This window comes from Botrytis sinoallii (assembly GCF_014898435.1).
Source record: "Botrytis sinoallii strain Bc 23 chromosome Unknown BSIN_020, whole genome shotgun sequence".
NCBI classification, from domain to species: Eukaryota; Fungi; Ascomycota; class Leotiomycetes; order Helotiales; family Sclerotiniaceae; genus Botrytis; species Botrytis sinoallii.
In genome coordinates this window covers 167,241-189,643 of record NW_024066047.1, presented here as the reverse complement: position 1 = coordinate 189,643, position 22,403 = coordinate 167,241, and the positions used below count along the sequence as shown (strand labels likewise).

General features: G+C 43.0%; 7 protein-coding genes across 7 annotated transcripts; 2 read left to right on the top strand and 5 right to left on the bottom strand.

The window, feature by feature from the left end:
- Positions 1-943: 943 nt before the first annotated feature.
- EAF02_009475 (uncharacterized protein) lies at positions 944-3,091 on the top strand (the record flags this gene model as incomplete). Its single annotated transcript, XM_038905523.1, has 1 exon — positions 944-3,091. The coding sequence occupies one exon, from the start codon at positions 944-946 to the stop codon at positions 3,089-3,091; it is 2,148 nt and encodes a 715-aa protein (XP_038754581.1).
- Positions 3,092-5,750: 2,659 nt separating this feature from the next.
- On the bottom strand, positions 5,751-6,859 carry EAF02_009474 (uncharacterized protein; the record flags this gene model as incomplete). The annotated part of the gene is made up of 2 exons (XM_038905522.1): positions 5,751-5,895; positions 5,958-6,859. The coding sequence occupies 2 exons, from the start codon at positions 6,857-6,859 to the stop codon at positions 5,751-5,753; spliced, it is 1,047 nt and encodes a 348-aa protein (XP_038754580.1).
- Positions 6,860-9,366: 2,507 nt separating this feature from the next.
- EAF02_009473 (uncharacterized protein) lies at positions 9,367-9,858 on the bottom strand (the record flags this gene model as incomplete). Its single annotated transcript, XM_038905521.1, has 1 exon — positions 9,367-9,858. One exon carries the CDS (start codon positions 9,856-9,858, stop codon positions 9,367-9,369), a length of 492 nt encoding a protein of 163 aa, XP_038754579.1.
- An 811-nt stretch (positions 9,859-10,669) lies between these two features.
- On the bottom strand, positions 10,670-11,971 carry EAF02_009472 (uncharacterized protein; the record flags this gene model as incomplete). Its single annotated transcript, XM_038905520.1, has 3 exons — positions 10,670-11,077; positions 11,245-11,690; positions 11,746-11,971. The coding sequence occupies 3 exons, from the start codon at positions 11,969-11,971 to the stop codon at positions 10,670-10,672; spliced, it is 1,080 nt and encodes a 359-aa protein (XP_038754578.1).
- A 3,983-nt stretch (positions 11,972-15,954) lies between these two features.
- On the top strand, positions 15,955-16,901 carry EAF02_009471 (uncharacterized protein; the record flags this gene model as incomplete). Its single annotated transcript, XM_038905519.1, has 2 exons — positions 15,955-16,465; positions 16,534-16,901. 2 exons carry the CDS (start codon positions 15,955-15,957, stop codon positions 16,899-16,901), a joined length of 879 nt encoding a protein of 292 aa, XP_038754577.1.
- A 691-nt stretch (positions 16,902-17,592) lies between these two features.
- On the bottom strand, positions 17,593-19,143 carry EAF02_009470 (uncharacterized protein; the record flags this gene model as incomplete). Its single annotated transcript, XM_038905518.1, has 1 exon — positions 17,593-19,143. The coding sequence occupies one exon, from the start codon at positions 19,141-19,143 to the stop codon at positions 17,593-17,595; it is 1,551 nt and encodes a 516-aa protein (XP_038754576.1).
- Positions 19,144-20,318: 1,175 nt separating this feature from the next.
- Positions 20,319-20,731, bottom strand: EAF02_009469 (uncharacterized protein; the record flags this gene model as incomplete). The annotated part of the gene is made up of 3 exons (XM_038905517.1): positions 20,319-20,441; positions 20,500-20,656; positions 20,727-20,731. The coding sequence occupies 3 exons, from the start codon at positions 20,729-20,731 to the stop codon at positions 20,319-20,321; spliced, it is 285 nt and encodes a 94-aa protein (XP_038754575.1).
- Positions 20,732-22,403: the final 1,672 nt, after the last annotated feature.

Here is a 22,403-nt window from a genome sequence, read left to right as displayed (position 1 = left end):
AGGAAAGAGGGAGGGAAGCTCGGGAAGCTCGTGTTGGTGGGTGGTTTTATTTTTTTAAGTTGAAGGGGTGGAGACACGGATGTTATTGGAGGAGAGGAAGTATGATTATGATGCGGGAAAGATGGTTGGGGATGTGATGTGATATGATATACTCTGTATTGTGGTGAAAGTTATATAAAATACAGCCTCATGATTTTGGGGGCGTGGATTGTTTATTTTTGTTTTATTTTGTTTCTGTTCCTGTTCCTGTTCTGTTCCTGTTTTGGATTTTGTTCTTTTCGTAGTTGGCTTTTCTATTGGGAAGTGGGAAAGTAGGTATTATTATTGCACCGTCGAAGAAGGTATTGATTGATTTGACTGAGGATTGGAATTTTCAAACTTCACAATTCTTCCTCTCTCTCTCTCTCTCCCTCTCTCGCCCTCGCCATCCCTCTCAGAACAAACGGCAATTCATAACTTTCAAATTCTCGTATTATGATCATTATTATCCATCCCCATCCCATCCCATCCATCGTATCGCCCTCCATTCTCGACAAATAAGCTTTCCGCCATCCTTGCTTTGCGCTTTCACATTTGATCGATAAGAATCGAAGCAATACATCAAAACACCTCTTAGTACCATTATACCATTCTTAGTTCAATCCACCATCACCACCAGAAAACTCAAGTCGTCCCACATAATAAATCAAACCTCCCAAATACCATTGCCAGAATCCGACCCAGAGCCAGTGCAAAATCCTATTCGACCCGTCGACCACTGCCCCCCTCCCCTCCCTTTCCCCAAAAAAAACAAGTGGGATTCCTCTCAATCTACGAGTGCCTACTATTAGTTGGAATAGAGTAAAAGATCGTCCGAAACGAAAAACGAGCTACAATTCGGTTTCAAGATACTCTCATCTTCCCAGTCTCTCCTCTTCTCCTCTTCTTTCTTTCTTTCCTCATAATGTCACGATATTCTTTCGAAGATATTCATCTTAATCCTCAAGATTCCTCTTCACTCGTATCTCCACCAACATCTCCACCAAGATATCCTTTACCACCACCACCTCAATCGCAACCGCGTAATCCTTTCAACTTCGCCTCACCACCAAATTCATTGCAAGCTCAAGAATCACATAACCAACAGATTGGAATGTCAAATTCTGCTTCATTGTTACATTCACGAGAAAACTATGGGGAAGTGGAACCTGTGAGTCCGATAATAGATAGTCCACCAATTCCTCCACCACATCGGTCGTCACAATCGAGTCAGGAATCTAGAATACGCAATCAAAACAATAACACAAACGTTACGTCGGGTCCAGGTAATTTTAGTGATCAAGCTGCGGGTGGTAGAAACGGCGTTACTATGAGTGTCGCAAATTCAAATGCCAGGGAAGGTGGTGTGGAAGCCACAAGACATGCCCCGGGATATGATCCAACACAACCTTCATACCAAGAGTCTCCATTCCAACGCCCGTTTCCACGACAAGATGCATCAACATCATCTCTGACTCCTTTAAATGCGGCTGCGTTCCCAACCGGAATGTCAACTCCTTCTTCACGTTCGACTATTTCTGGTCGAAATCCTCCTTTAGATCCTTACACGGATTCTCCTTACCCATATAATCGATATTCAAGGGCAATTGACCCGGAACTGGTTGAATTTGACCCGAGTACAATTGCAGACGACGGAGACGACGGTTTGGGATATAGACGCGTTAATAGATCTTCTGTCTTGAGTTTGAATAAAATGTCAGATAGCGGATCACGAACACCTCCGGGTGGAAAAGCTATAGCGGCTGGCGGTGTTGTGGGAGCCTTGGGTGGTCTTGTTGGAAAGAAGAATACGAATGCGAATGGGGAAAATATACAATACAATGATGTTACAAATGCACAAAACGGATATACTGGGACGGATACTTATGATCTTAGTGTGGAAAAAAACGAATGGTTGAAGAAACCACCGGGGGGTAACAAAAAGATGAGACTATGGATTGCTTTACTGGTTGGATTTTTAATTTTAGCGGCAGTGATTGGAGGAGCTGTCGGTGGTACACTGGCGGGCAATGCGAAAGGGGGATCGGATTCAGGAGTCTCCCAAAATGGAGTCACCAACGGACAATCTGCATCGTCAGATACTTCCAAAAATGGCGATCTTAACAAGGATTCAGCAGAGATTAAGAAGTTGTTGAACAATCCTGACCTGCACAAGGTTTTCCCCGGAATCGATTACACACCAATGTATACACAATACCCAGCTTGCTTGACATACCCAGCAAGTCAGAACAACATTACAAGAGATGTGGCTGTGCTTTCGCAACTCAGCAACACCCTTCGTCTCTATGGTACTGATTGTAATCAAACGGAGATGGTGTTACATGCTATTGATCGATTAGGATTGAATGGTACCGTTAAAGTTTGGTTGGGTGTTTGGCAGGATTCAAATACTACTACTAATACTCGTCAGCTCGAGCAACTCTACAAGATCTTTGATGAACATGGATCAGCATCTTTTGTTGGTGTTATTGTTGGTAATGAGGTTCTCTATAGAAAAGATATGACTGCCTCCGAGCTCACATCTATCATCCAAGATGTCAAATCTAATATGACAACTCGTGGTATCGATCTCCCAATCGCCTCTTCGGATCTTGGAGACAACTGGACCGCAGAGCTCGCTAATGCAGTCGATTTTGTAATGGCTAATATTCATCCCTTCTTCGCTGGGGTTACGGCTGAGGAAAGTGCTGGTTGGACATGGGACTTTTGGCAAAACCATGATGTGGCCTTCAAGACTAATGCATCTCAAAATATTATCTCGGAAACTGGATGGCCTACACAAGGTGGTACTGATTGTGGTGCTGCTACTACTTGTGCTCAAGGTAGTGTGGCAGGAATCACGGAACTGAACACTTTTATGGAGAACTGGGTCTGCGATGCAATCACAAATGGAACGAATTACTTTTGGTTCGAAGCATTTGATGAACCTTGGAAGATTCAATACAATTCAGGAGATCAAAATTGGGAAGATCATTGGGGTATTATGGATGTTAACAGAGTGTTAAAGGATGGAGTGAAAATTCCTGATTGTGGAGGAAAGACAGTTTCGTGATGAATGTGTGCGTGTCTGCATGCGTAGATTGAATTTTCTTTGTGGTTAATGATGGGAATTCAGTGGAATTTGATGGGCTTATTGAAAAGAAAGCGAATTGCAGGAAGAATATCGTATGCAATGCTATTGAATGGCGAACATTTTGGTGGAGTAATCTCTTTTTTGAACCTTTTTGGCAAAGTGGAATTTCAATACTACAAGGCGTTTTCGGAAGGGGGAGAGGGATATTTTTTGGCATTTCAGATGGGATGAGTTGAATTGAAATGAACTTATCCGGATATTTTTTGCAATGAAATGGGATCGGTTGGAACGGAATGGAATAGGATCGTGGGGGATATTGTACATAGATAATGAACTTTTTCTACTTTATATGAGGGATGGATTGGCATTCATTGGGTTTGGGGATTGGATGGATGAGGGGGGATGAAGAGAGGTGGATACAGATATGGATATGATGTATGAAGAATATAATAAGATACGTCTTTATCTGTTTTATCTATATTGGATTTGAGGTGTGAGGTGTGAGGTGGTGAGTTGAGTTGAGTTGAGTTGAGCGGAGCTGTGATGATTGCTTCGTATGTGATTTCGAGTCTTGATTGATAATACTATTGTTCATTAGGGTATTTGTTCCTGCTTTTGATTCTGTAGCTTGATAGGCTAGTATATCTCGATGACGGGATAACCGGTGGGTGGTTCGAAGATGTAAGGAGAGACCTTTGAGAGAGAGAGAGAGAGAATCTGGGGGTTTGGGAAGAATGATTTGATGCTTGTGATGGTGTGGTGTTGAGATTTATGGGTGGGTAGTGGATGTTGTGTGTAGTGGATGGATGTTGTGTGGATGTAGTGGATGTTGTGTGGTCGGTAGAGTGGCTGGATGAAAGAAAGTACTTTGGGGATGAGGATTAGAGGGTTTGGAGAAGGGGGGAGGGAGAAGGGGGGAGGGAGAAGGGGGGAGGGAGAGGAGGGAGAGGAGGGGGAAGGGGGAAGAATAAAAGGTAGATGGTGGGGAGAGGAGGGAGAGGAGGGAGAGGAGGGAGAGGAGGGAGAGGAGGGAGAGGAGGGAGAGAGGGAGGAGGAGGGAGAGGAGAGCAGTGGAAATGGAGAGGTCAGAGGAGTGGAAATGGTGGTTTGAGGGAGTATGGGGAATAAGAAATTAGGGGTTGAAAAGGGAGGAGAGGAGATAGAATCTAAGGAAAGGATATGAGGAAGTAAACTATATATATGGATTATATCATCGTATTATATCATCTCAGCTTATTAATCTCAGCTTATTTATCTCGTTTTAACTTGTTTTACTGGGGTTGTTGGTATATATGGTATAAATGGTATATATGGTATATATGGTATATATGGTATATATGGTATATATGGTATATATGGTATATATGGTATATAATGTTGTATTATATTAGTATTCTAGGTGAGCTTGTTGAGGGTTTTGGGGGGGGTTTGTGATTGGGTTTGTGATGGGTTTGTGATTGGGTTTGTGATTGGGTTTGTGATTGGGTTTGTGATTGGGTTTGTGATTGGGTTTGTGATTGGGTTTTGTGATTGGGTTTGTGATTGGGTTTGTGATTGTGATTTGGGGGAGGGGGTTGAGATTTGAGATTTGAGATTTGGGGGAGGAGTTCAGATTTGGGCGGGGAGTATGATGTGGAGATGGAGGGGTGGGTTTTGTTGTGTGGCTTTGGGAATGGCTTTGGGGATGGGGATGGGGATGGGGATGGGAATGGGAAATAGTGTGATTGGTAGGGTGGTTAGTTTGGTTAGATAGGATACAGATTGTGGATGGGATATTCGGTTGTGGTAGGGTGGTTGGAGTTTGCTTGCTTGATGCGATTTAGGTTTGATTAGGTGACTTGGGAAGGCTGGGCTGGGCGGGGAGGGGGGAGTGAAAATTGGAGAGGAGGTTGGATATTATATATTATATGGAGGGAATGATGGGTGGGAAAGATTGGGGGGGGGGGAGGTGTGTGAATTCGGGAGGGAAGAGGAGGAGAAGGGGGGAGGATGGAGGATGGATGGATGGAGATGTGTGTTTATAGTAAGTAGGTAGGTAGATATATTTGTATGTTTTTTATTTATAAATCCTGTGTTTGGTTTGCGAAATATGGGGGAAGTTGTAGGATGGGAGTAGATGGGAGATGGGATAGGGATATGGGCTATGGGGGGATTATGGGATTATAGGCTACGGATATAAGTATGACTGTATTATTGTATATAATTCATCGTACATCACAAGACGTATGGATATTGCGTGATTATTTGAGGGGGTCTGGTTATATACTCATTATAGGATAGTAACGAGCCATTGCAAAGTAGATGGTAGTGTAAATTGGTATAACTGACGTTGAATAATATGCACTACCAAACAGAGAAGAAAGAAGAAAAAATCATTTTTACACAGCTGTGAAATATTTCGAGATGTTTGAATAAGCGTTGTCTATCAAATACTCACAATGATAAATAACACTTAACAAAGCACAATAGATTCAAAGTCCTCGGAAGTCGGATAGGGTATGATGATTAGACCGTTCAATTCTCATTACATATATTAATCAGATATTATATTTACAAACTTCCCCATGTGCTCTCTCCTCTTCAATCAAAATTTAAAAATTATATACTAGAATTTTCACAAGCCACACTCGATGATTCTCTACATGTAACTAGCATCGTAGTAAAACTCGCTAGTGTAGGATGTACCCAAGACGGTGGTGATGTCGATGGGCGCTGTCAATTGGGAGCTGAAGTTTGCGCGGGGGCCTTCTTCGAGAACGCTTCCGGGTCCGAAGTTGTTGTATCTGTGGGGATGGTTAGTTGAGGGTGCAGGATTTGATATTTGGGTTTGGATAGGATCACTCACTCTCCCAAAGTAACTCCATCGGTGTTTGGAGTCGAGGTGCTCCACTGTTGCCATCCGGCCGCTTTGATGTTATCACCCAAGAAACTGTTCTGGAAAACAACACGTGCGTGATCTCTCCATGGTCGTCCGAGGTAGTTGTTGTATGGAGTGAGATTGTTGTTGAGATTGGCAATGTTGGAGTTGTTGATCACATACCAGGAATCAACAGCGTCGCTGGTGCGACCGGAGGCGGTAATGGCTCCATTGGCAATGGTGCGGATATCGTTCTTTTCAAACCAGGCGAGAGCTTTCTCGCCAAAGATGAAATCGATGGCTCCGACGATCAAGCACTTGGCGTAGAGCTGGTAACCGGCCTCGGCGAGAACGGTGTCTTGGTACCCCCAGAATTGGGTTGCGTAGTAACCGACGTTGGAGGCGTAGGAGGAGAGAGCAAGATTCTGTCCATTGGAGTTAATGTGACCGAATGTGTTCTTGATGACCATGTTGTACACCTTGGTGTTGGTGTTGTGGGCACGGAACGTGGCGGTTAAATCATCTGAGGTGGTGTTGATGAGGGCGAGGTTGTAGGTGAGCGTTGCTTCATTGTAGTAGTACTCGCGGGCATCGTTGGTATAACCTTGGATGGTAAGGTTGGATGCGATTTGTGGGAGATACACTTGCTCGAAGTAGATACCAGGAGCTACGAAAATGTATTGAGCTTCGGTTGTGGTGGCGGATAGTGCATTAACACCCGCTTGGAATGTGGTGTAGGAGCCGGCAATTGTACCAGTTTGGTCAATGACAATTGCACCGGCTGGAGCAACAGTTCGGTTGAATGCAACAGCGCGGTTTACTAAAGCAGGGCTGGCAGAGACGCTTCCGAGCAAAGAAGCTGCAAAGGAGAGGAGGGCAAAGGAACGCATGATTGGAAAGTTCTTTGAGGGAGGCCTGACTTCAATATGCGTTGATTCAAGGTTGGAGAATGGCGACTGAAGTGATTAGCCTTCTCAGGGCGTCAATGTATTTATATTTTTACAAAGAGACCAAAATCGCCATCTGCGCCAAGAGGAATTGAATGACATTTGCCCCGGAAAAACACCCCTGCATCTCGCAAGATGATTGGTGCATGAAAGTCGGATAACCCCCCCTCTCAACGGAAAAATCTCCACTATGTTTATAGTAGCGCAATGGACGCCGTTGATAACCTGCGGAATAGATTGATTAAAATGAGCAGCCAAGCAGTGACCAGCCCGAACCGACTGCGCCTCCGAGATTAGAGGATGAAATTGAAAGCCCATACCTCTCTCCAGGCACTCTCGTCGGAAATATTCCTCTGCATTGCATGTCGAAATAATTGCCATGGCGGGGAGAAAATTGTACAACAAGTGATGGATGATAAAATTCCGATATTTTTCCGGTCCAACGCTCAGTAGTGTGAAGATTTGTATAGGTTACCAGTTTGTCGGTACTTGCCCAAGTGCTTACATTGACCCTACTAAGGGTCGTATGCTCGTCGTCGCTATTGCTATGAGCGCCGCGCAAGCTTTTGCCACAAAGAGCAAACGATTAGAAATTTCAGGAAAGTAAGGACATGCTAAATTTCCGAAAACGCGGCGGATATCTAGATGCTCAATCGGCCCACTGTCTAAGGGTTAAAGGCTTGTACATTTCCCTACATATACCTTTCGATTCCCGAGACGTTTCAAATTACCTGCTCGTCGTCGATACTGGAATGTAAGTCAGCCTACAATTGCAAATTGTTATTGAGGTTCAGAAACAAACAAAGAGTCCAAAGTCAACGGAGCTTTCGGGTTGCACGGGCATTTCCACAGTAGCCGACATCCAGAAAGGTGGGCATGATCCATATATTTGAGTTGATCGCTAATCTCTTCATAAGCTATTTCATGTATGCTTCTCGTTCTGTCAAAAAAATAGATTGAAAAGCTTCGACGAAAAGCAGGTACATGATCAAAATGATCCTATTGTCATGCAGGTGGTGGCGTTTTGGGATAGATCCTAGCCAGGGGTATTTTGACGGTAGGTTCAACTGTAAACTCAACGTAAAAGTATCGTTGCTTGGTCTTTCATAGAGTGAAGATATAGTTTGTGCCAATCAGCTGGAAATCTTAATATGCTTTCTTGGTATGCGAGGTACGAGGTTGATGAGATGTGATTATATGATCATCCATCCAAATACAATACCTTGCTGGGCCAATCCTACAAAACAGGAACAAAACGTGTGTAGGTAGTTGAAGTAGCTCTCCTCTGCTACTTGTTCAAACTCGGTAGATAAAGGGGAAGACGAAGGAAATGCAAGGCGGTTACCACGGGTATATGAGCCGGGTATAGTATTTTACCTATGTAAATTATATTATCGGATGATTGCATTCGGTCAAATATCAGATATTAAAGATCAGTTTCATAGGAAAGTGTTCTCGGATGTTCCCGTGCCCCACCGGAAAAAGTACGGCGGTGAGATGATAAGCTCAAACGTCTTCTTATTATAGACGCACCTTGTACGCAGATTGCGAATACGCAGAGGTTCTAAATCCACACCTCGTGGAATGCTAATTAGGATTACTTATTCTCCAAGACATTCAATATATACCGAGATTGTCTCCTCTGATTGCAAACATCTCAACATCTCATTTCAAGGTCTATCACTTGGATATAACATGCTGAAGAACCAGATACATACAGCTATGCATCTTCCAGATATTATGCACTATTTGCTCTGTTCGTTGAAGTCTTCCAAAGAAACTTGAGTTCTATGGCACTGCAATACGTGTACCTCTCAAAGAAACCCGTCTTTTTCTCTAATTGGAGGAAAGGGAGTGAATTGGTCCTTCAGTTGGTTTAGAATCCTCTTGCACATTGTTTATTGGAAATGTCGATCTTGAAAGTTGTGACCCAGTAGCATTTAGCCTTCTTGGAATTTTATGCGCAATGACAACTTCTTCTTGGCGTTGCGGGGTCTACCTAGAATCAGATCACATAGTATGTGAGAAAGTGGTGAAATGGAAGCTCTCTCCCTTCTAGTGGCATCCTAGAAAAGCTATTTTAGTTACCATTCGGCTCATGCTCCTCGTGTTTGGCGGCTTCTAGATTCTTCTTTTGGATCATCACGAGGAGTGTGTTGGGTATTTACTAGGTATCAGCGTTCACGCCATCAATGCAAAATCGGGAGACAGGTGAACAAGAACTCTCATTCGTTACCTATATGATGGCTGTGCCAGTTACTTTTTTCAAGGGTCTAGGAATCAATAAAGCAGATCAGTGGTCCCACCCCCCTTTCAATTAAGCTTTGCTTTATAATATCTCAACGGAGGCTTGGAGCATACTCTTCCTCGCCATGAAGAAAGCACACTATGTTTCTTTTCCGGACTGAGATTTTACACCTTTGTGCGGAAATCTTAATCTCTTCGGTTTCTCACAAAGGCGGTAACTGATAATCCGAAGACTGCTGAGGTCGATACCGGTCGTCGAGATCAGATTTCATGAAGATTTTTGCAGCGGGCCCAAAACCAAACTCAAATTGACCAGTTGGGGCCAAAGATTCCCGGCGGATGAAAGCCCGCAAACAATTCGCACACCAAGTACCTACACAGTTGAGCCTGAAGTACAACAGGGGAAGGTAACTGCCACAACCTCCGCATAACGAAGGATTCTCCCTCGGAGCTTGCAAGAAGTCGATGGAGGAACCAAGGTCGGAAACCATCATTGGAGTAGTCACCTTCCCTTCACCTGACAAACGTGGTCTGATCTGCTGCAAAGCTGTGGAATTATTGGTGCGAAGATAATGCTCTAGGAGCTTGCCGTCGTTCATGTCGATGAATTCTGATGAGGTCATCCAGGCACGTGGAGGGTTTCGATTTTGGAATACTGGTTCCTTGTCGTGGCCAGAATCTTCCTTTTCAGGCATCTTGGGTTTGTTGTTGGTTGAGTTGCTGATGGAATCATTGATAGGTGCCACACTCTTGGAATTTCGGCGCAGGAAAAAAGCTTTATATGTAAGATCGATGAACAGATCTGAGTAGTCAGTTTGTGATATAATAAATGAGGTGAGAATTTCATTTACCTTGACCTAAACAAAGGGCAGACAAGTGGATAGTGATCTTTAGTTCTGTTCCTGTCGTTCCTATTAATGTCGCCGCTCAAGATATTTTAGATTTAGATCTCGTTGAAGTCGCAGTAAGTGAGCAAGAACTCGACCATCGACGTTGTCTGGGAATTGAACTGTAGCCAAGTAAACAACGAGGAGATAGGCAATTGTGATGGAGACAATGTCCTTCACAAGAGCCACGAAAGTGATATAAAGCCGTAAAAGTTGATGGGCAAGTCGAGAATCTCTTCGGATATCTAGAGTCCTATTGAGGATCTGTTATTTCTTGTTATATGTTTCGAACCCACAATTTACAAATAAGAGAAGTCAATGCCTGGATTTAAAAACAAGAAGCTCAAAGGTCAGGTTTTCATGTTGTGAAAGTGAAGAGGGTTGCACATCTTTCACGATTGCAATCGGTTTGCATTGTCAGATAGTAAATATGTTTATGCCCTCGGCCATAGCTTCAGATTAAACTGAGCTATATATCATGTCAATGTGGTACTCGCAACGTCAATTTGCACTCGAATGCTAATTCCCCTGCATCCAGAATAAAATGCGTCCTCTTTCTGTAGCTCTTCTATCCGACCTTCAGAACCCCCATCTCTCCATGCTCCTCGATCAATGCAAGCTACAACTCAACCCACCAGCCGTAAGCACCGTTAGTCACATCAGTCGCGTTTGCTGTACGGCTTGAATCCGCATCTGCATCATCCAATCTTTCTCGTGCTCTTGCAACCTGCTCACTAATATTTCCCGCAGGTCCCACCCTATTCAATGTTCTTCTAAACTCATCAAACGCGTTCGCACCACCCATTGTGCTCGACGCTCTTGGTGTTGAATCAGCAACATTCGCAACTGCACCTCCAAGCAATCTACTCAATCTTCCCTGAGCTCCCGCAACCACAGCTGGAACGTTGTTTCTTTGATATTCTATAATATTTCCATCCCGGTCGACGATTCTGTTAATGGGACCTCGGCAGAAGGGACAGTTTACTGGTCGGGCATTGGGTCTTTGTCGTTGGGTTTGGATCCAGGTCTGGATACATACAAGACAGAATTCGTGGTTGCATGGGTGCACAAGGACGGCATTGGGAGGAGGGGGAAGGGAGAGAGACAGATGGAACATTCGTTTTGTGCCGACGGTGGTTGATGCCTCGGGATCTTGTGGTGAGTTGACGTCGGGAGTTGTTTGTGTTTGCTCACTGTTGTGAGTAGAAACGGGAGTGGATTCCCGAAATTGAGAGTTGTGGCTCTCACACGCGGGCGATAGATTTCTCTTCTCTGATTGTAGACTCGACCGGTATCCGGCGCATCTCTGGCTGTTACAAGCGGGAAAGGCCTAGATCTTCTTGGAACATAGACTGAGCTGGGATCTGAGGTATTGGGATGGTTTCTGGCTGCTACAGCCGGCAAAGGATCATATAGTGTCGGAGTATAATCTCGATCAGGATCCCTCCCGTTACTGTCCCTCATGCGTCGTACACGTGAACCGTAATTAGCACCAACCGTAGGACGTGAACCAGAGGTTGTCTCATCGAGATTGTCCGGGAACCGTACACGCGAGGTATGACGTCCTATCAATTTGAAAAATTGAGACGTAAGGCTCAACTCGATCAATGGGACGCTGAGTTCGGTAAACAATTCTGTCCCTAGGATTTGTATAGCTGAGGCGTTCTGATCCATATCCGTCGACCGTCGAGGTACTTGTTGTTTCATTTGTAGATGGCCTGTTACGCGCTCTAGGGACGATTAAAGACGGCGGGTATTCATCTGCAATGCGAGTTGCGGAAGTGTATATTGTGGAACTTCTCACAGTGCTCGATAGCTCATGGATTGTTAGCGCAGCTCTTTCGCTGGTTGATGTAGACGCTGTCAACGGGCGACTATTCTCTGGAACATCGCCAGGAAGTCTTTCTGGGTTGGAAGCCATTTGTTCGGAGGTTCGACAATACACTGTAGTAGACCACACAAAGGGTTGTAATAAGATTTTAAATCGTTAATAAAAGAACTTTAAATTTGCGGACGATATGGAAACCAGTAGATTATTTGAGTTGATTACACTAATAATTTAAATTATAATGTGTGGGAGACGTTGTTTGTTATTCAATGTTTTGGACGAAAGAAGAGGTTCTTAAATGTTGCTTGATGTGATTTCATGGTACGACAGTATTGGACTCGACATGTCATTTGCCGCATCAATGTATACGGTTTATTCACGACAACTGGATCGCGAAGTTATTAGTATACCTACTGCATTTTAGTTGAGAACAGCATCAGATTAGCAAAATTGTCAGCCTATTATTACGCACTGGTTCAAGAAAGAGCGGGAATTCACTATGCTGAGCTCTCCAAAGAAAGCGGCTTAGCTAGTCCATCCAAGTCTTGGAAGTTAAAATCCGGATTTTATGATTCAGTTCATGGTTTAGAAACGAGCTTTTTGCTGCTGTGAGGTGTAGGAGGAACGAAAATGTCTGCATTCACGTATGGTATATTCTTTCTTTTGGTTTCGGCATGGACGCGCTGGATTTGAATCTAATTTTTTGGTGAGTTTCAACATTCAAATTTCCTTGTAACACCCCACGTTAATGTCGACCATCGATTGTCAGATGTGACCCCTTCTTCTTTCTTGATGTATATGTATGAATAGATATAAACTTGAGATCGAGTGTCTTCTCGATCTCTCAGACCTCAAGAGAATTCGAGTTCTAAATTGGAACATTTATATATTGCCTTAAAACAAAGAAACTAGACGTTTCTTCCCCATTTTGATCGCTAGGTACACTCGCTTTATGTACATTGAATCAACATAAAAATATTTTCTAATGATTTGGCATACATCAATTGGCTTTTAGTTAGTAGAGTAGCAAATGGAAATTAGAAGATTAGAATGGAAAATCACCTTCCTTGTTTGATAGTAAGGAATCTGTCCAAACTGAAGCATTCGAGGTATCGATTTAGTACTGAGAATTAAATAGAGAGGACATGCATACCAATAACGATCTTCCCAAAGATTGTAAACGAATGGATTAATGTCCAGTGCAAACACGAACGGCATATCCTTCGAATTAAAACTGTATTACATACTATCAAATAGCGAATATCTTCCAGTATCATACAAGATCACAAACCCAACAGAACAAGACCTCTCCACTTTAGAGCAACCACAACGAAAAAATACAAGCACCAAACCGTGAACCGGTAATAGAATGAAATTGCCCATTCATTCTCATTCCAGAAGCACCACTAATTGTAACCTTCGCCGGCGGTTAGAGTAGCCGTTGACGAACTAATCGATCTCGAAGTCACAGAACTAGTTGTTGTAGAAGGTGTGCCAAAAACGCTACAGAAAGCTGGCCCAGTCCCTCGCAAAAAATTTGTATCCATGCTGACTTCAGTGTGAGGATCAGTGGTTGTTCAGTCTGTACAGGCGAGCTTGATGAAATTTGCGTAGAAAGTGTTGCAGCAGCAGGAGTTGGGAATGAGAGGGCGACAGAGAGTTTTTTGAAGCTGGATGAAGCGGCTGCGGAGTTGGTTTCGTAGACTGAGATTGTAGTTGTGGTTGTCATCTGGGTTGAGCGGGTAGATGTGCTTAGGTCTGCATTGGTGGTGTAGTAGTAATAGTAGTAGCTCCAGTAATACCTGAGTGTTCGTTAGTCGGGATGTATGCTGATATGGATCGGGATTTGAACTAACCATGTAATTGTGTAATGATAATACTCATACACTGTTATTGGTGTCAAAGTAATAGATGGCTCTGGAAGTTTTCTAATTGGCAATGGAATGCCGGTAGAAGCGGTGGTGGCACCAGGTGTACTGATAGTTACACTACCAGAAGTATGTCCAGAATATGTTAAATACGTGCAACATTTGATGCTACCCCTTACATTCACACGGATATTTCCAGCAGTGCAATAGCTTCCATCCGAACAGCATTTACCTCCATCCGGGTAGCAATAAAGATAAGTGAAGCAGTTCCATCCAGTGTAGGCAATAGTATACTACAGTGAAACTGTGGCGCGTATTAGCATATTGATATTGCAGCTAGTACGTATAGAAAGGAGGTTATACCACTCTCGTACATATTCATATGCCTAAAGAATACTAGCAATATACTGAAATACTGGAATCCAATATAAATATACATTCCTATCCTAATTAGGTAATAAAACTCCATTCCTTATTTCAAATTGAATGGGAATCCCTTATTTCTAGCCTAATTTGGATAGGAATGTATTATTTATATTGGATTCCAGTATTTCAGTATATTGCTAATAGTATTGAATAACTAAATGATATTGAATACTTTCAGTGGTATTGAATTCTATACCACATACGTACGTATTTCGAAAAAATTCGATACGCACCACTAAACTAACCCGTATACGAAATACGGGAAATACTATTGCCTACACTGGTTCCATCCAACTTCGCGTGTGAAACCTTGACAACAACTCTCTCCAGGTTTGACGCAGAAGCTACTTCCACAGCAGTTTTCGTCTCTTGGACAACAGCCTAGGTTGTCTTGGTATTTGTTATAATTTCCTTAAAACAAGGTTGAAGATAGCTTACTGGGGCATAGACCATATCCAGGGTCTTCACAGGTAAGCACTCTTGACTTATTCATGACTTCAGCAAAGAACGCCCGTCAAAAGGTGCCAATGCTATACCATTGTTTGTAAAAGAATTAAACTTCGAGGAAATTAAAACATCGAATGCTGGCGTTTGATTACCTAAAACAGCGGTATAGAAGATCAGAGAAAGAAAAAAATGCTTGAGGTGTGAAAACATGGCGAGGATTCAAATTCTTACAAAACAAACTGATCTCGTCTTATCTTGAACAAAATGAACTTGGCCCACCACATTATTATGGCCTTTATATTACGGCCCTCAATAAGATTCCTACTCATCGCTGTTGACACAGTTATCCGAGCTCTGCAGAAAATGGCTTACCAGGATTGCTGGGAGGCTGAAGTCCGATATAGCATAACTGCATACCTCGACAGCAAACTTGCTGTAGTGCATGAGCGTCCTATCTCCTCTTACACTCCAAAGCACTTTTCTTTATTATCCAGAATACCCAGAGAAGCTCCTCCAGTATCGTATTAGCTCTTCCTCACTTGTCAATAAAGAATATCAATACCATTACTTGTCAATTGACGTTATTGCTCTTGGCCACTTGATCTGGCAACGTTACAGGTCATCGATATCAAAACCTACCTGAAAATATTGCGCACCTCCCCAGAGCTCTTAGATGATATATACATACCATGGAGCAAATTCACCCCGATATAATCTTTCATGTGTCAGAAAATCTACCACCGCCAAGAAACGGGCTGAGTTTCCACAATCTAGACAGCAAAAATTACTTTCAACTGATCGGTTTCATGAGGCTCAACCCTAATCTCTCAATTCAAGCCACTACGCAGAACGGAAATTTTTGACCATAAAATGATTATCGATACGTGCAGGAACGTGGGGAGCCCAGATGGACCACGTGCATCGTGGCATGTGAGAACTGGAGAAGCTTCACATGTTGGCAAGAAGTAGGCAGAGTTTAAATACTCCATTAGTCTTACCTAGCTTAGCGACCTGGCAGATGTAAGAAACTGTGTAATGGAAATCTACAACGACTTCACTAAAGATCGTTGTCGTGTGAATCGCTGTGAACCTTTTCTGGAAAAGGAGGGTTGAATGCAGATTAAACAAACTATGCTCAATCTTCTATCGAAACAGGTACTATGATAGAGAGATTCCTAAAGACCTGGTCTCCATACCACCTGGTCATCGCATCATCTACCGGGAGGTAGTTGTTGAAGGTACAAACAAAATCTCCGCATGAGTCAGCAACCCCACCCTGTACCGTCCTACATATCAACTTCACCTCCTCCCTGCAATGTGATATCTCAAGGAAAAATGCCTCAGCCCACCACAGACATACAGATTTACGAAGTGGATGATAAGTCTACCGACGATGTAATTATTCGTGAGAATGCAAATCGGGAGAATTCTGATAAAAGTCTAGAGCTTTCCGAAAAGCCAAAGAGCACCCAGACAACTATCAGCGATTCGAGTACTATTCCAAATCAAACCATTCCGCCAATAACCCATTTCACGGAACCTACAACCACATATTGGCAAACCATTCTCCCATCCAACCACATCCCGCAAAATCCGCCCTATAAATATGGGTTCCCAGCCAAGCTACCCGACTCCCGTTTCCTAGTTCTCCCAATCAGGCCGTTGAAAGATAATCCCAAGCATGCGGTTGCCTCACTTCTGGTTAACCAAGCTTCCATGGAAGTAGTAGATATACTTTCCGATTTTCTTGCCGATCTCGTGCGTCGTTTTGAGCCGGATGTTATTATTGGGCTTCCCACTTTGGGTCTTAGTCTGGCTCCGCTTGTGGCTAGGAATTTGGGTTTAAGTATGTCTGTCACCTGTCAAGAATACTACTTGAGAAAATGAATCAAGGATAGAGTTAACGGTTGTTAGAAAGATATATACCCCTAGGCTACTCCCGCAAATTTTGGTACGATGATGCTCTCTCCGCTTCGGTATCATCCATTACATCCCCCGAACTGGGGTTGAAGAAAGTATATCTGGATCCGCATCAATTACCTCTGGTTCTAGGAAAACGATGTGTTATTATTGATGATGCAGTGAGTTCTGGTGCAACACTGAAGACGACCTGGGATTTGTTGGAGAAGATAGGTTGTGATATTGTGGCTTGTGGGGTGGTGATGAAACAAGGAAATAAATGGGAACAGAAAATTGGGCAGGAGAGAGTAGATAAATTGGTTTACGTGTTGGAAAGTCCTCTTTTGGAGGCCGTTGATGAGGGATGGGCATTCAGATCTTGAGATTCGTGCTTAGAGAGGGGATTGCCAATCGATCATTGTTTTTCCGATTCTCGAATTTGGTCAATCAACCTTTCGCTTTGATTTTACATGAGTAGAACTCAGACAATCTTAAGGTCGAGTATCTTCCTGATCTTTCAGACCCAAAGACCCTCAACATCTAGATTGGAACTTAGATTCAGAATTGCCAGATTTTGTATGGCAAACTCTCCGACAATTGGAGAGGAAGATTACAACTTGATCTTGACAAGTTGGCCCAATGAATAGCACCATTCTTGCCCTTCGTTCAAGCATTCTGATGATTCAACGATCTTCATACCGTTTTTTCTTGAGTACTGATAGTCATTTCTTTTTTATTATCATTCTATGTATTAATCTCTTCTCTTTCAAAAGAATATACAAATCATGTACAAAATTTGTACTGTACTCAAATATCATAACGAACGTAATGGTGTTAGGTCTTTCATTTTTCCAGACATGTTCATCCATGTCCAACCCAAACACCGCCCCCAGAATACATTCCCTACCTGGGTGTATACATTCGATCCTTACCCTCCAATACGAGCCATACCCAAGAAAGAAACCGAAGATTATAATGCATTTCATATCTCATCTCATTTAAATTCATATCTCGAAAACTTTTCTTAACTTATCTCAACTTTCCTCTTGATATTAGATCATTTCAGATCCAAATCTAGCAAGTAGTGATGAAAAGACCGATCGGGGATGGGTTGTAATCCTCAAACCACCACAAATCAGTGTCGCTTCCACCAGCATTCATCTCGTAACTGATAGCCTGTCCAGCTGGACAAGCGAAAGTGTCAACAACAGTCCAGGAACCAGGTGTGATGGTCTTGCTACCGAAATCAGTTGCAGTGCTTCCGATAGAATTATAGGTAGAGCTGGTGGTAACAGTGGTGCTCAATTGCTTGAAATCAATGGTTCCGGAACCGGAGAAGGTATATGAGGAAGTCTCGAGCATATCTTGAGTGGGGAAGAGGAAAACGAGGGAGCAAGTCTTGGAAGCGTATGAAGCTAGAATGTCAAAGTTGAAGAGAGAAGAGACAGTGCTGTTGACGACTCCATCGTAAGAGGTACCGTATGCCTTATCTGGGGATGCAGATGAGACGGGAATGATTAGGTTGGGAGAAGAGTAGGTGCCGTCAAGGTTAGTAGGGCAAGAGTTGGAAGCTGAAGCTGTGGACGAGGCCTTGGATGTGGCCGAAGAGACAACTGAGCTTGCTTGAGAGATAATGGAGGAGACTATTGAACTAGCAGACGAAGCCTTTGGTGTGGAAACGGCGCTTGTAGTGGCTTGAGCCTGGGAAGTGGCTGGGGCGCTAGAAGCTTTGATAGACTCGGTGGCGGTGACCTGTTTCGTGGAAACAGCAGTCATGCTCTGCACTTGAGTAACGGTAACTGTAGAAGGAGCGGCAGATTGAACTTGGGTGAGAGTAACTGTTGAAGGCGCAGCACATGTTTGTTGTTGAGTTTGAGTAACCACAACAGTTTGAGCTGGTGCAGTCTGCTGTTGAGTTTGAGTCTCTTCAATAGTTTGACCGGGCGCAGTCGAAGTGACATAAATAGTCTTAGCAGATGGGGTTTGGGTGACAACAACGGTTTGAGCTACAGTAACGGTTGAGGCAGCACATGTCTGTTGCTGAGTCGTGGTAGCAGTAATGACCGAAGCCTTTGAAGATTCTGAGACTGAAGCAGACAATGAGGCCTTTGTTGATGAAACTAAGGTAGAGGACGAAGCTTGTTGGGATGCGGATGTGCCCAATTTTGCTGATGAAGAGGACGAAGATGGAGCGAAACATCCACTAGCAGTCAATCCAATCTGTACACACTTATCCTGACCAGCAACAGGAGCAGTATAGATGTTGTAATCGTTGTCAGAAGATGGGCATGCATAAAAGACCGATGATCCAGAGTGAGAGTATGTGCCATCTGCGCCGATAGCAAAACCACCTGTGGCGCTCATACCAGTATCGCATTGGTATTGGTCAGCCTCTGATGTTAAATAACATGGTCGGCCTTTGGAATCAGTGGTTTCACTGTTGTTGATTGTGAAGGTTGCAGTGGGGTGATTGCCAAGGACACGGAGTTGTCCATCGTCCAATTGACCAACGATACTGGATTGACCTCCTGATGAAGTGAGGGTATATGAGCAAGTGTCCCGTTTGATAGAAGCAGCTGAAACGCCAACGGCGAGAGCGAGTGATGCTGATGCGGAATACTTCATGATTAACGAGTGGAATTTATTGTATTATTAAGTTAATTTTGTAGTTATAAGGTTGAAGATGTTGGCTTGGAAATTTTTGAGAGGAAGCAACTGCTGTCTATATACTTTCTCGTCGGCATTTTCCCAAGCTACTAATTTTCGAGAAAAAGCGATGACGCGGATTTGGTTTGTAACGACTTTTGTGTACATGAGAAGTCTACAAGAAATGGCTCACTGAAAGAACCGAATCAATGCAAATCGAACATCGATTCCTTGTGGAAACCAGTATTCTCATGAGCTAAAATGTTGATCAATATGCAGCTCATCGAGTGACATTTGTCCGAGAAAGATGATTTTCACAACAATGCAATGCACTTTACTTGGTTTGACATGATCTACGAGTCTATCATCGTAACCTCAACACCCCACAAAATGCACCCCTCGGCTGGGACCCATAGTATGGGATGAACAATTTGTTGATTGAACAATGTCTTCATAGACCATCCATGAGTGATCCATAAATAACCAGGAACGAACGGGCAAATTGCGGACAGCGGCATGAGATGTTCAGGAACGTAATCAAAAGATCGGTTAAGCATGCACTAGCCAGATTTTCACCTCAAGTGGACCATGACGAAACCGTTCTTCCGGTTACCGCGTTGTGCAAAGGGGTAAGCTTCACAAACCGAAATTAGGAGAAGATGGGATTGTTATCCATATCGAAACATGTGGTAACTTTTTGAAGGCGGGGTATTCTTCTTATCGTGATATAGCCTTGTGCAAAGTATCTCCGTCTCAAAAACCCATAGCTTTGGGGTTTCAATATACATGAAACAAATATATCATCAGTCAAGAAGATGTGGATAAGATGTCAAAGTTTGTAATATGGAGAGGGTGTTGAGGAGGATCATGTCGTCATAAAAAGTTTGCACATGGCTTACTGACAGGACCGAGAGATTTTTGTGCATCGAATGTTGAAAGTAAATCTGGATCCTGGTTTTCGCGAGAGATAAAGTCAGGTCGCGAAGATGCTATTTTTACATATTGACATTTGTAATATTTGGGACGCCAGCACTATTCAGCACTCCAATTTAGCCTCTCCCGGGCCTCTGTGCTAAGCTAGTGACTGGGAAGTGGACAGTCCCATGATTTCACGTGATGATGCGTACGTTTTTGTCTGGAAACACGAAAAAGTACTACCTATACGAATGAACGAGGCTGGTGTGCTTCGTGGATAATGGTTCCGGTGTCAAAGATGATTCGTGCGATTGGAAGTGTGGAGATATGACCCCGGTGAGTCTGGGCTCTTGAAAAGTCCGCTTTGAAAAAACGTTATAGTCTGGCTTAAGTCTTGATGTCTCTTGAAGAAGATCTCACCTCACTGCTGGCTGTATATATACATTTTGCTCTTTGGTGGTGTTGGAAGTCGTCATCAAAATTTTGAAATGGTGTCTTGCAAAACGATCCAAACGAGCGTTGTTTGAGGCAACCAATGAGTAGAGAATTGAAGGTGGTAAATTCTTCACCAAAGGACCTTTGGGAATTAGCAATCTCTATTACTTGAGCTGAGGTGTTTGCAAGATCAAGAAAGCTTTCGTACGCACTCCATTGACGTTTGCAATGCTTCTAGGCAATTGAAGAATTGGCTTCAGTCGTAATTAAGCGCGCGTCTTCAGGTGCGACTTTTTTAATTTCTTCCAGGACGAAGAGAAGTTGATGAACTTCCATAGGTGATAAGAGAAGTGGAAGCAATAAGATTCTTTTTCCCCTCAGGATATTGAAATCATTCTATGGGATGGATTGAAAAGTTTTGATGTTCGGGAAAATATTGCTTACATAATCTCTGAGTCAACCCATCTTCGGATAAGTGCCAGCTGATATCCGAAAATTCGGCACAAAGTCCGGGTGTGGTGATGAATTCGAGAAAGGAGCCGAGCCGGCCATGGTACTGCATTGATGTCGCAAGAATTCATTTGGCGATTGAGCATCGAGATTTACGGATAAGGAATTTCTTCCAGAACTTTTCATTGCAGCGAAATGACCTCCCGTTCAAACTTGAATACTAATTCTCTTGTCATGAGTATCAGTATCAAGGAACATTATCACCATTGCGGACATTGAATACGTGTAAAGTGTGAGCAAGTTGACAGAAGTTGGAGTAAAAAATAAGGTACTGGAAAAGAAACCAATTTTCAAGATTTTCATATTCCCCTGCGCCTTCCCTAGCACCATGAACCTTTACGAGAAAACCTCTTGCTTTCTTTGACGAGGCTCTCGTCCAATCTCTAGATATTTCCACGGGAATCTCGGTCTGCAAATGAGGTTACATTTTGAGGCACAGAAATCATTTTGTGAAATACTAACAACTTCTCAAAGAGCCGAAGTTTTCTACCTGCTGAAGGTGTCTTGCAAGGAATAATATGCTTGATTTTTAATACATGTTCTTCGCAAATGAGACGTCAAGTGGTGCATTGATCATCATTCTCCCTCCATCAGATACAAGAATAATGTGAAAGGTATAGAGAGAAAGGTAAGAAATCAATGCAGCGGTGTTTAGCAGGGAGTCGAGCTCAAGGAGATCTCATCACTTGCAAAAACTATCTAAACAGATATGAGATTGTTAGTTACCAGTCCGCATGCATCACTTCAACTACCGCATCCGCCTGCCAAATTCAAGCCTCTGGTACCTATAAACTTGAGTAAATAAAGGTCCTAAGAGATGAAGTTGCATTTAGCATGTCCACATCTCCTTTTTGTGGCCAATTCAAGGCGGAAATGAGATTTCTAGTATTTTTACTGAATGATAGAGTTGTGGCCTGCTCCAATTTTAAAAATTGATAAGTTTGATATGTGCCAAATCTCTTTCAGAACAAACTCATCAGTTATACTTGGCAAGTTGCCATTGAATGACTGGTAGTGATACTGAAGCTTTGAACTGCCATGTTATTTCGACTCTAGGTGTCTGGTTGTAAAACAGTTTTGTATTGTTTGTCATTGAAAGAGCCAGTTAAAAAAGCGAATATGATGATCGAAATACATGACTCAATCTATAAAGCACGTAGTAGTCTACCAGGGATAGTAGTAACCTATGAATTGTAATTCTTTCTCATGTTTCACATGTTTGGGCTGAGCCTCGAAGGTCATATTACTTGGAATTTTATTATAATGTGTTTTATTACAAGGTCCTGACTACTACGAACCACTGTTTTAGTATTCAGAGATTCTCATATCTCTTTATATTCTGTCAAAACTTTCGATGACTAACCATAGACTAAAAATGT